At 39.4% G+C, this 12,577-nt stretch overlaps 1 protein-coding gene across 2 annotated transcripts in view; it reads right to left on the reverse strand.

The window, feature by feature from the left end:
• Positions 1-7,064: 7,064 nt before the first annotated feature.
• The window catches only part of LOC146617015 (scavenger receptor cysteine-rich domain-containing protein DMBT1-like), a 59,746-nt gene continuing 54,233 nt past the window's right edge, over positions 7,065-12,577 (reverse strand). Inside the window, exons 21-23 of one of the 2 annotated variants that reach the window (XM_085371867.1) lie at positions 12,261-12,575; positions 9,236-9,544; positions 7,065-9,135 (exon numbers count right to left, since the gene is read on the reverse strand). In XM_085371867.1, the coding sequence (XP_085227993.1) occupies positions 9,128-9,135; positions 9,236-9,544; positions 12,261-12,575 (632 nt within the window). In that variant the 3' untranslated portion in view covers positions 7,065-9,127. The remainder of the gene's footprint in view (positions 9,136-9,235; positions 9,545-12,260; positions 12,576-12,577) is intronic. The other variant, XM_085371866.1, reaches the window with a different exon arrangement.

Genomic DNA, 12,577 nt, shown 5'->3' on the forward strand with positions numbered 1-12,577 from the left:
TTATTTAATTCCACTAAGCAGGATGAACTCATGTGCATACAACCTTTTTTTTTTAATAAAACAAAATAAAAAATTCTACATCACAGATTCTCTTAGACAAAAGCTGATTTCAGATATTTGACTTGAATACACAGCTTAATTATAGTTGTTTTCAGTATCACAATAACTTTTACACATGTTAGTGGAATTTCAATTTTCATATATATCATATATTAATGCTGATTTGGCACTTTGTGCTTACAGTGTGATATTCTGAACCTGGATTATTGTGCAGGATATCTCTATTCTCCTCTCTGTACATCTAACACAGCATAAGAAAGAAGTATTTTGTTATGTTAGATGAACCAAACTTTAAACTTTAAATAAGCTATTTGAATATATTTTGCAAATAATGTTCTTACCTTTAAAATAGATTATTGTAGGTTTTGTTCATCAGTATAATGAAGAATAACTCTGGTTTGAGATACCAGATCTCAACTTGCTGAAGTTTGTTCCTTCACTAAACTGTTCAGACCCAGTTCTTGTCCTGTATTTTATTATTCAAGGCGTTCTCATCTGGGATTGGGTATGCAAAGCACTTCCTGTTGTGAAACTCTGAGTCTCAGTCAGTCTTATAAATCTGTTCTTCTTTTGTTGTAAATACTAAAAGCATATATTACTTTAGTTAGTCAGATTAATAAGAAATTGATGACTAATCATTGCTTTAAAATGACCTTTCGATAAAATGTTTTGTTGTTTTCTAAGAACGCTGTGTTCATTCTTTACTTGCTATTTCCTAATTAATTTGTCCATTCAGCATTTAAGTTGATTTTGGCTGATTTTGTTATCTGTAGTCACACAGAGCAATTTCCGTCACATTATCTTAACTTCCTCTTTTTCCAGCCTATGTTTCTCAATGTATTCCTTACTTTTCCTTCATATTTGCTTTCCTGAAAGAAAACAACATTTTAACAAGGAAAATGTCAAATATTGAGAAGAAAGTTAATGGTTTGTTTCCAGTGGGTTGCCATTTACATACTTTTGTTCAAAGAAGAGGGGATCCTACAAAAAAATGGCCCTATCTGCTTTTTTGAGACGTGAGCAACTTTTGAGCAATAAGAGGAGATGAGTAGTTGTCCCATTCTTGTCTGATAGGATTATAGCTGCTCAACAATCATGAGTCATCTTTATAGTTTTCATTTCATGGTGTGTTTCAAATGTTTTCAGGTAGTGAAAGGTAGTTCAGCATGTGGACTCTTCCGCAGTGAAGCAATGCTGTTGTAATAGTTGCAGCGTGCCGTTTAGCAGTGTTTCACTGGCATACAGTGGGGCAAAAAAGTATTTAGTCAGCCACCGATTGTGCAAGTTCCCCCACCTAAAATGATGACAGAGGTCAGTAATTTGCACCAGAGGTACACTTCAACTGTGAGAGACAGAATGTGAAAAAAAAAAATCCATGAATCCACATGGTAGGATTTGTAAAGAATTTATTCGTAAATCAGGGTGGAAAATAAGTATTTGGTCAATAACAAAAATACAACTCAATACTTTGTAACATAACCTTTGTTGGCAATAACAGAGGTCAAACGTTTACTATAGGTCTCTACCAGGTTTGCACACACAGTAGCTGGTATTTTGGCCCATTCCTCCATGCAGATCTTCTCGAGAGCAGTGATGTTTTGGGGCTGTCGCCGAGTAACACGGACTTTCAACTCCCGCCACAGATTTTCTATGGGGTTGAGGTCTGGAGACTGGCTAGGCCACTCCAGGACTTTCAAATGCTTCTTACGGAGCCACTCCTTTGTTGCCCGGGCGGTGTGTTTTGGATCATTGTCATGTTGGAAGACCCAGCCTCGTTTCATCTTCAAAGTTCTCACTGATGGAAGGAGGTTTTGGCTCAAAATCTCACGATACATGGCCCCATTCATTCTGTCCTTAACACGGATCAGTCGTCCTGTCCCCTTGGCAGAAAAACAGCCCTATAGCATGATGTTTCCACCCCCATGCTTCACAGTAGGTATGGTGTTCTTGGGATGCAACTCAGTATTCTTCTTCCTCCAAACACGACGAGTTGAGTTTATACCAAAAAGTTCTACTTTGGTTTCATCTGACCACATGACATTCTCCCAATCCTCTGCTGTATCATCCATGTGCTCTCTGGCAAACTTCAGACGGGCCTGGACATGCACTGGCTTCAGCAGCGGAACACGTCTGGCACTGCGGGATTTGATTCCCTGCCGTTGTAGTGTGTTACTGATGGTGACCTTTGTTACTTTGGTCCCAGCTCTCTGCAGGTCATTCACCAGGTCCCCCCGTGTGGTTCTGGGATCTTTGCTCACCGTTCTCATGATCATTTTGACCCCACGGGATGAGATCTTGCGTGGAGCCCCAGATCGAGGGAGATTATCAGTGGTCTTGTATGTCTTCCATTTTCTGATGATTGCTCCCACAGTTGATTTTTTCACACCAAGCTGCTTGCCTATTGTAGATTCACTCTTCCCAGTCTGGTGCAGGTCTACAATACTTTTCCTGGTGTCCTTCGAAAGCTCTTTGGTCTTGGCCATGGCGGAGTTTGGAGTCTGACTGTTTGAGGCTGTGGACAGGTGTCTTTTATACAGATGATGAGTTCAAACAGGTGCCATTCATACAGGTAACGAGTGGGGGACAGAAAAGCTTCTTACAGAAGACGTTACAGGTCTGTGAGAGCCAGAGATTTTCCTTGTTTGAGGTGACCAAATACTTATTTTCCACCCTAATTTACGAATAAATTCTTTACAAATCCTACCATGTGAATTCATGGATTTCTTTTTCACATTCTGTCTCTCACAGTTGAAGTGTACCTCTGGTGCAAATTACTGACCTCTGTCATCATTTTAAGTGGGGGAACTTGCACAATCGGTGGCTGACTAAATACTTTTTTGCCCCACTGTATGCAAGGCCTTACCTGAAAAAGACATTGTCTAGGTGGGAGCATATGTTGCTCTAAAACCTAGTGTTTACTTTTCACTGCACGGATGGTGAGTTTCCATTGCAAGCTGCCAATTCCATAGGCTCTAATGCAACCTGTACCATCAGGGATGCGGGCTTTTGAACTAAATGTTCATAACAAGCTGGATGGTCCCTCTGTTCTTTAGTCTGGAGGACGTGTTGTCCATGTTTTCCAAAAATAATTTAAAATTTTGATTCCTTTGACCAAAGACCAATATTCCACTTTGTCTTAGTCTATTTTAATTGAGCTTTGACCAAGATAAGACTGTTCATAGATGACTTCTTCTTAGCATGGCAGTGCTTTAACCTGCACTTGTGGATGCTACAGTGAGCTTTTCCACACTGACTTATTTTTGTATATCCTATGATATACTGTGAATCAATTTTTGTCAGACAGAAAAATCCAATGTGGTTAGCAAAGGTTATCATTGTCCCCTCACAGCAATAAACTTATGGGTTTGAATCTTGAAGTTTGCATGTTCCTTTGTGTCCTCTCTAGAGGTACTCTGGTCTTCTCCCACAGTTCAAAGACATGCATGTTAAGTTAACTGTTAATTGTAAATTGACTATAGGTGTGTTTGTGAGAATGGTTTTCTGTCTCTCTTAATTAGTTTTGCAACAGACTGGTGATAGCTAAGAAAATGGGTGGATGACTGGCCAAATATTTCAGCTTTGTTTGGTTTGTGGTTGTGCTTAGACTTGTGGCCAAAGTCTATGCTTATGTTTTCACATATTGCATAAAATGAAATCACATAGTAGGTTTATTACTTTAAAATTCATTTGTGTATTTCTATAACACTCTCCATTCATTTCTTTATACTTCAAAACCAGAGTTTAGCATCTTCAGTCGGATGTGTGGGAATAAAGTGATAGAAAAAAATAGATACATTTGTTTGTCTATTCAGTTTTATATTATTTGTTACAAAGTCTTATTGCCTCAGACTTGGTAACACATAAAACAGTCCTCAGAGGGAAGTACTTGGTTCATCTGTTAAAAGCTTGCATGCAGTGAAAATGTCCTTATAGGGACTGTTTGAAGAAAAAAAAAAGGGTTGTAGCCAGCACAACCAGAGGCTGTGAATAACGTGAAAGTACTAACTGGCCCAATGAATTGAACTGAGTCTTGGCAATCTTCTATTTCCAAACTTTGTCAGTGGCCGAATTTGAAACTAGTGTTAGAGAATACTGGAGTTTGAAAGGACAGCAGGTTAAACACATATTGACATTTGGGTAAATTATTACAGGATCTGAGGTTCTCTGATAGGAAATTACATCACAAAGCTACCTGAAAAAGAAGACACTGTGTGCAGTCTGATAAACAGGCTGGTCATGTCACAAACAAGATAATAGTCTAATAAGTAGAAATGCGTGTATATACCAGAGTTATAATTAGAACAGCAATTGCAGCGCTAGGAGTACTTTTATCTTGTTATTGGCTTGGATTTGTGTTAATATTAGACTGTTGTAAGGACCTTGCACTTCCTTAAGACAAATACTTTGAAGACCTTAAATTATGTATTAAAGGCAATACTGTACAGTTAGCAACTATTTTTAACTTTCAAATGCTCACTCTACTTCAGCTTGAATTGTTCTAACATTTTTGGCAAGTCCAATAGCGGCCACTGCAGTTTCCCCACAGAAAATAAAGTCAGATACACTTACCAATCACTATGTTAGCTACACCAGTTCAACTGCTGGTCAATCCAAATATCTAATCAGCCTTTGACATGGCTGCATCTTAGTGCATTTTAGGGAAAGAGACATGCCTCCCAAAGTTCAAACCAAGCACCAGAATGTGGAAGAAAGGGGATTTAAATGACTTTGAACATGGTTGTTGGTGCCGGACAGGATGGTCTAACTATTTCGGAAACTGCTGATCTACTGGGATTGTAACAAAACCCTACTGTGGTATAGGGAAAATATGTGGTATAGGGAAAATATGTGGTATAGGGAAAATATGTGGTATAGGGAAAAGGAGAAAATCACTGCATAGATCCATCCTGCTTGTATAAACGGTTCAGACTGGTGCTAGTAGTATAATGGTATATGGGAACTTTGGCACACTTTAGGACCTTTAGCATCGGTTGTGCAGCTTTCAAACACCAAAGAATACCTGAGTGTAGCTGCTAACGATTCCCTTATGACCTCAGTGTACCCATCTTCTGATGACTGGTTTCAGTAATGTAATGTAATCAAGCATCTTTGCGATGTGGTTGGGGGCAAGTTCAAACTACAGCACTTCTGTTCGATTAGGCTATTATACAATATCACATTTTAAGTAGTGATGGGCAAATGAAGCTTTCTGAAGCATTGAAGCTTGTATTGAAAAGGGGTTAATTATTAAACGGTTTTCAACAGTCCTCTTTGGTGGCATCTGGTGGCCAAAAACATGAAGAGCATCTTAATTCTACAAATTAAACTGCTTCATTATGAATTCCCACTCAAGAGCTCAGTTGACAGCTTCTGTTTAATACCATGTGACAGTTATTCAATTCAATTCAATTCAATTCAATTTTATTTATATAGCACCAAATCACAACAAAAGTCGCCTCAAGGTGCTTCATAGATACAGAGAAAAACCCAACAATCATATGACCCCCTATGAGCAAGCACTTTGGCAACAGTGGGAAGGAAAAACTCCCTTTTAACAGGAAGAAACCTCCGGCGGAACCAGGCTCAGGGAGGAGCGGGGCCATCTGCTGCAACCGGTTGGGGTGAGAGAAGGAAGACAGGATAAAAGACATGCTGTGGAAGAGATACAGAGGTTAATAACAGATATGATTCAATGCAGAGAGGTCTATCAACACATAGTGAGTGAGAAAGTGCATGCATCATGGGAATCCCCCGGCAGCCTACGTCTATTGCAGCATAACTAAGGGAGGATCCAGGGTCACCTGGTCCAGCCCTAACTATATGCTTTAGCAAAAAGGAAAGTTTTAAGCCTAATCTTAAAAGTAGAGATAGTGTCTGTCTCCCGAATCCAAACTGGAAGCTGGTTCCACAGAAGAGGGGCCTGAAAACTGAAGGCTCTCCCTCCCATTCTACTTTTAAATACTCTAGGAACAACAAGTAGTTCTGCAGTGCGAGAGCGAAGTGCTCTAATAGGGTGATATGGTACTACAAGGTCATTAAGATAAGATGGGGCCTGATTATTTAAGACCTTGTATGTGAGGAGCAAGATTTTGAATTCAATTCTGGATTTAACAGGAAGCCAATGAAGGGAAGCCAAAACAGGAGAAATATGCTCTCTCTTTCTAGTCCCTGTCAGTACTCTTGCTGCAGCATTTTGGATTAGCTGAAGGCTTTTCAGTGAGTGTTTTGGACATCCTGATAATAATGATTTGCAGTAGTCCAGCCTGGAAGTAATAAATGCATGAGTATCACACAGTTATGTGAAATACTGGGCTACCATTGTGGTGCTGTATTATTTTGGAGTGAAAAAAATGTTGTCTATTTGTTTATACATCAAATTTATCATTTGTCATTGTGTTCTCCCTTTGTTTCTGACTCCTTGACATTTGTAAACAGTTAAATAAAAAATAATTCTAAATGTATATTTACACTCTTAGAATAGGTTGGGCGTAATGCTTGTGCTATGAGGTACCTGCCTCATTGTGATTATGTAAAAACCAGTGTGTGTCGTACCTTGGTTTGCTATTTCTTACACCAAAACACCACAAATCCCGCAAACAATCACTTCCTTATCCGTGCTCGCATTCTCGCCAGTCCGGACTTCGTAAGTTCACACTGGAGATTATTCGAATGGCAGTGTACTTGATGACATCTTCTCGCCGGGGTTTTTTACTGTCATCCCCTCTTAATTTAATTGTGATTAATAAATGCAATGGACATTACACATGATATAAAAAAAATACACGTGATGCAGTAGATTTCTTTAAGGAAGAAAAAACATAATTTTAAAAAAGTATCTTAAACACTGACAAAATTCGCTTTTACGCATCATCTGCTTCATAACGTCTAATAAGCTTCATAGTTAAGCACAAGCACTACGTGACAGAAACACAAGCTTAATTTCTCTTAATAAAAATAGTATACATGTAATGCCTGAATAAAAACAAACCGGTAAGATGTTAGAATACTTATTTTTATTTTAGTACACACTCAAAACTTAAAACAGACAGCTGGGATTCACGTGACTCTGACCAGATGAACCAAATGTGGGTTTTTTGGGTGGGGGGTTGAGACACCTGAGCATCAGCTTCAAATGGACAATCACTGATTTTATGATTCTAAAACAAATAGGAACACACTTTCATTCCATTAAAAAATGGAAAAATAGATTTTTCTCCTCTACTCTTTTCAATTGAGTAAACTTTAATCCATCTTGGAATAAGGTTGTAGAGTTATCTACGATAAAAACTATGTATCTATTCGCTGCTGTTAGCTTTGGTATCACACCGTGTTACTTGAAATGTCAGTTAAAAGATATATTGTTCTAAACCTGGCTTCAGTTCTCCCCACAGAAGCATATTTCTGAACCCCATGATTGTAGCAGCTATTACTGAAATATGGTCACCCAGACCTGACCTATAGGGCACACTGCTGGCTAACCGTGATATGGTTGCACTTCATCACTGAACTAAAGTGGAATTTACAGATATCTGTACTTTACATGAGTAGTTATTATTCTGACAACTTTCTACTTTTACTCTCTACATTTTTAAATTAATATCTGTACTTTCTACTTCTTTCCTCTTCAATACAGGTTCGTTACTCTTGGTTAGTGGGCCGGTCCGGAAGAAGTGCACGTGTGCCTAAGTTGTGGCCTTGGTACCATATAACATTTGATAAGCATTACAGAACAGGAGTGACCATAAAGGAAGCAATGTTTGTTTTGTTCTTTTTTAACTGTCAGGTAATTTCTAATGCAACATTTGAAATTACATGCAAGCAGCAGAAATGAGCTTCCTCCAAAGGATGGCTGGGCTCTCCCTCAGAGATTCAGGGACAGGGACACAGTACAATGAATATTCTGATACTGGATGACTGGTTTTCTTTGTTTTCGAGAAAGCATCCCCCTTAATATGCTGTTCTATTTTGTTAGCTGCATGAACAGAAGATGCATCTGGTTTATTATAAATAATAAAAAGTGCCTCAATTTTGTCCACTTGCCTCAGAGACACAGTGCATCCTGCTGAAATAATCTCCATGAGTACTGTGTCATCTCATGGAGTACATACACACACATGATGTGTGTGTATGTACACACACATGCATTGAAAAAACAGTCATGAAAAATAAAGTACACTCTCTTTCCATTTGAAGGCTCAACCTCAGCTGAACACGACATATTACACTGTGTGCCGTTTATTTAACAAAAGCTAACCCAAACAGCAGAAGCAGCCTCCAAGTTTATTCTTACTGCTTCCATAGGAATTAAGAGTGTGAGAGGCAGCCAGATGTTAATCAGTCAATCAAATGCACTTTATTGGCTGATCATCAGCAAGAAAACCAGGAAGGACAACCATATGTAATTCAATTACATTTTATTTTTATAATGCCAGATCACAAAAGTCACCCTAAGGTCTATAATAAATGGCTTATATTGCAGCGATATAGAGGGTCCTAACTGAAAAAGAACAGAAGGACTTTTTGGAGATGCTAACACTGTAGAGAGAGATCTGCTCTCCTTGGTGTCATATTCTATTGTACAGAACTCACAGGTATGAAATGAACAGAGGCAAGTGAAGGTGCTGCCTCAAGTGACTGATATTGTGTCAACTTTAGATCACCATTGTACTAGGTGACACCAGGGAGATGCTGGGCCTTTCCAGTAAGGCAAAAAAGTTGTTTATCATGGTATGTATATCAGAAATAGTTAAATTTATCAACAATTATACAAAACTGAGCAAACAAAGCACAAAGTTACTGATCTATAGTCAATATAGTATATAGTACTTATAGTACTTATATCGACTTATAGTCAATATAAGTCAGAAGCATTTCCATGAGGATTTCCATTTCCATTTTCTTTTGATATTCACAGCAGTATGACCTAATATCTACTTTAGGGAAGATGAAGATTTGTGATCTGAGAATTTATGGGAGAAATATCAAACACATGTGTTCTCTTATTATAATGTAGATAATTTCATTTCCGTCACTCCAGTTTACCTCTGGAGCAGGGTTCATTGTGATTTCAGGCTTCTGTAGAGCAACAGAAACAGAAATTAAATGTTTGTTATGTATTAACCAAATGGCAAGCAGTGAGCTAATTTGTCAGTTCAAAATGAGCTATGTCTCTTACCTAAGCAGATAACACTGGCATCTTCATTATGCCCACAGTTATTTTGTCCAAAACCAGGATGTGAACAGTGTGAAAGTGCAGACTCTTGGCCTGAGCATGCTACGTTATCCAGCCATATAGGGCCAGTGCCTCTACCAAAATGAGCACTTTCAGGTGCTGAAATGGCATGACCGCATCCAAGCTGTCTGCATACCACATCAGCATCTCTCATATCCCAAAAGTCATCACACACAGTTCCCCACTGTCCTTTATAGAAGACCTCCACTCTGCCGGAGCATTCACCTGAGCCACCCACCAACCGGACTTGTTCTGCATAACAGAGCAGAAAGAGTGAATACAAATTCAAAGGGACATCTTTAAAACAAACATCTACATGTACAGTGGGGCAAAAAAGTATTTAGTCAGCCACCGATTGTGCAAGTTCCCCCACTTAAAATGATGACAGAGGTCAGTAATTTGCACCAGAGGTACACTTCAACTGTGAGAGACAAAATGTGAAAAAGAAATACATGAATTCACATGGTAGGATTTGTAAAGAATTTATTCGTAAATTAGGGTGGAAAATAAGTATTTGGTCACCTCAAACAAGGAAAATCTCTGGCTCTCACAGACCTGTAATGTCTTCTGTAAGAAGCTTTTCTGTCCCCCACTCGTTATCTGTATGAATGGCACCTGTTTGAACTCATCATCTGTATAAAAGACACCTGTCCACAGCCTCAAACAGTCAGACTCCAAACTCCGCCATGGCCAAGACCAAAGAGCTTTCGAAGGACACCAGGAAAAGTATTGTAGACCTGCACCAGACTGGGAAGAGTGAATCTACAATAGGCAAGCAGCTTGGTGTGAAAAAATCAACTGTGGGAGCAATCATCAGAAAATGGAAGACATACAAGACCACTGATAATCTCCCTCGATCTGGGGCTCCACGCAAGATCTCATCCCGTGGGGTCAAAATGATCATGAGAACGGTGAGCAAAGATCCCAGAACCACACGGGGGGACCTGGTGAATGACCTGCAGAGAGCTGGGACCAAAGTAACAAAGGTCACCATCAGTAACACACTACAACGGCAGGGAATCAAATCCCGCAGTGCCAGACGTGTTCCGCTGCTGAAGCCAGTGCATGTCCAGGCCCGTCTGAAGTTTGCCAGAGAGCACATGGATGATACAGCAGAGGATTGGGAGAATGTCATGTGGTCAGATGAAACCAAAGTAGAACTTTTTGGTATAAACTCAACTCGTCGTGTTTGGAGGAAGAAGAATACTGAGTTGCATCCCAAGAACACCATACCTACTGTGAAGCATGGGGGTGGAAACATCATGCTATGGGGCTGTTTTTCTGCCAAGGGGACAGGACGACTGATCCGTGTTAAGGACAGAATGAATGGGGCCATGTATCGTGAGATTTTGAGCCAAAACCTCCTTCCATCAGTGAGAACTTTGAAGATGAAACGAGGCTGGGTCTTCCAACATGACAATGATCCAAAACACACCGCCCGGGCAACAAAGGAGTGGCTCCGTAAGAAGCATTTGAAAGTCCTGGAGTGGCCTAGCCAGTCTCCAGACCTCAACCCCATAGAAAATCTGTGGCGGGAGTTGAAAGTCCGTGTTGCTCGGCGACAGCCCCAAAACATCACTGCTCTCGAGAAGATCTGCATGGAGGAATGGGCCAAAATACCAGCTACTGTGTGTGCAAACCTGGTAAAGACCTATAGTAAACGTTTGACCTCTGTTATTGCCAACAAAGGTTATGTTACAAAGTATTGAGTTGTATTTTTGTTATTGACCAAATACTTATTTTCCACCCTGATTTACGAATAAATTCTTTACAAATCCTACCATGTGGATTCATGGATTTTTTTTTCACATTCTGTCTCTCACAGTTGAAGTGTACCTCTGGTGCAAATTACTGACCTCTGTCATCATTTTAGGTGGGGGAACTTGCACAATCGGTGGCTGACTAAATACTTTTTTGCCCCACTGTAGTTCTCAAAAGACATCTGTGCTGTACATGTGCGCACAATATATTGTACAATATTTTCACATTAATATGTAGATCATATAGCTTAGATGCAGCTAACAGACTCTTTCGATTTTCAACGAATAACAATTACTTACGTGTAATATTACTTGGATATTATATAGCATTTAGTCACTTTTATTTAAAATGAAACATTAAATGTGTATACTACTCAGGTATATAGTATGTAAGATAAGAAACTAATGAACTACATTAGGGTAGCTGTGAAGGAAGAAATGCCAACCCTGGCTTTTACAAAACATACCTGTAAGCACCTCTACAGCTTACATATACCAATTTATAACAAATTATACCAAGCAGCTCTTGGTTTTACCTACTTCCTTAACTTACAAGCATGAAAGTGCTGTAGACTTTTTTTTATCTGTTCAGGATAATGTAAAAAACATTGTATTTTCAAAAAATAACAAACTAAGCATTTATTTGCATTGTGCAAATGAAATCACAATTTTTCATGCCTCAGTTTTTGTGGAATCAAATACTGATGAATTTCCTCTATATTGTGTATTGTCTCATACGTTAAAACAAAACATCAAATTAGTTTCAGGTTCTTAAAAATGAACCTACATGCTTTTTAACAGCCACCAGAAAGTGACATCTGTGGTTTGCAAAATGCCTCCTATCCTACCAAAGTTTGAGGGAAAATGAGTTCTAACTTGATGCCTATGAAAACTTTCATTCTGAATTCATGGTATCAGTCATTCAGGTATACTGGTAAAAACATTTGCCTTACAGGTGAAATATTCCCAGTTTGCGAGTGGTACGCATAACAAACTCAGCAAAACAAGGTCACAAGTTAGTGTAACCCAGCGCTGGGGGTATCAAAGCACCAAGACGGTGATGGTGAAAACACTTATCTCAAAGCTCCATAACAGAACATCAGGGCAGCGGTTGATGAAAGTTAGGGTTACCCTCATCATTCATAATGTCTATGACCTTAAGAAAAAATGTGCCAGAATTTTTAACATATAATAATAAAAGTCTTTACCTGCACAGAAAACACCAGCATCATGTTCATGCCCGCAGGTTGCTCTTGTAAAACCTTTGCCCGAGCATTGCTGAATAGAAGTCACAGTCTCAAAGCATGAAGAGCTAGCCTCCACCACTGGTCCACTGCCTGGGCCGTAAAAAGCAGCACCAGGAGCATTCATGGAACGTCCACACTCCAGAGTCTCGCACACCACTCCAGCTTTACTTAGAGTCCAGTCCGTGTCACACACTGTGTGCCACTGGGAATCATGACGAACTTCCACTCTTCCAGAGCACTTATGAGTACCGTTAACCAACCGGACAGTCAAGCTTCCT

Source organism: Diplotaxodon limnothrissa, linkage group LG15 (assembly GCF_057381915.1).
Source record: "Diplotaxodon limnothrissa isolate DT_005_m linkage group LG15, D_limnothrissa_male_GT1.1, whole genome shotgun sequence".
NCBI lineage: Eukaryota > Metazoa > Chordata > Actinopteri > Cichliformes > Cichlidae > Diplotaxodon > Diplotaxodon limnothrissa.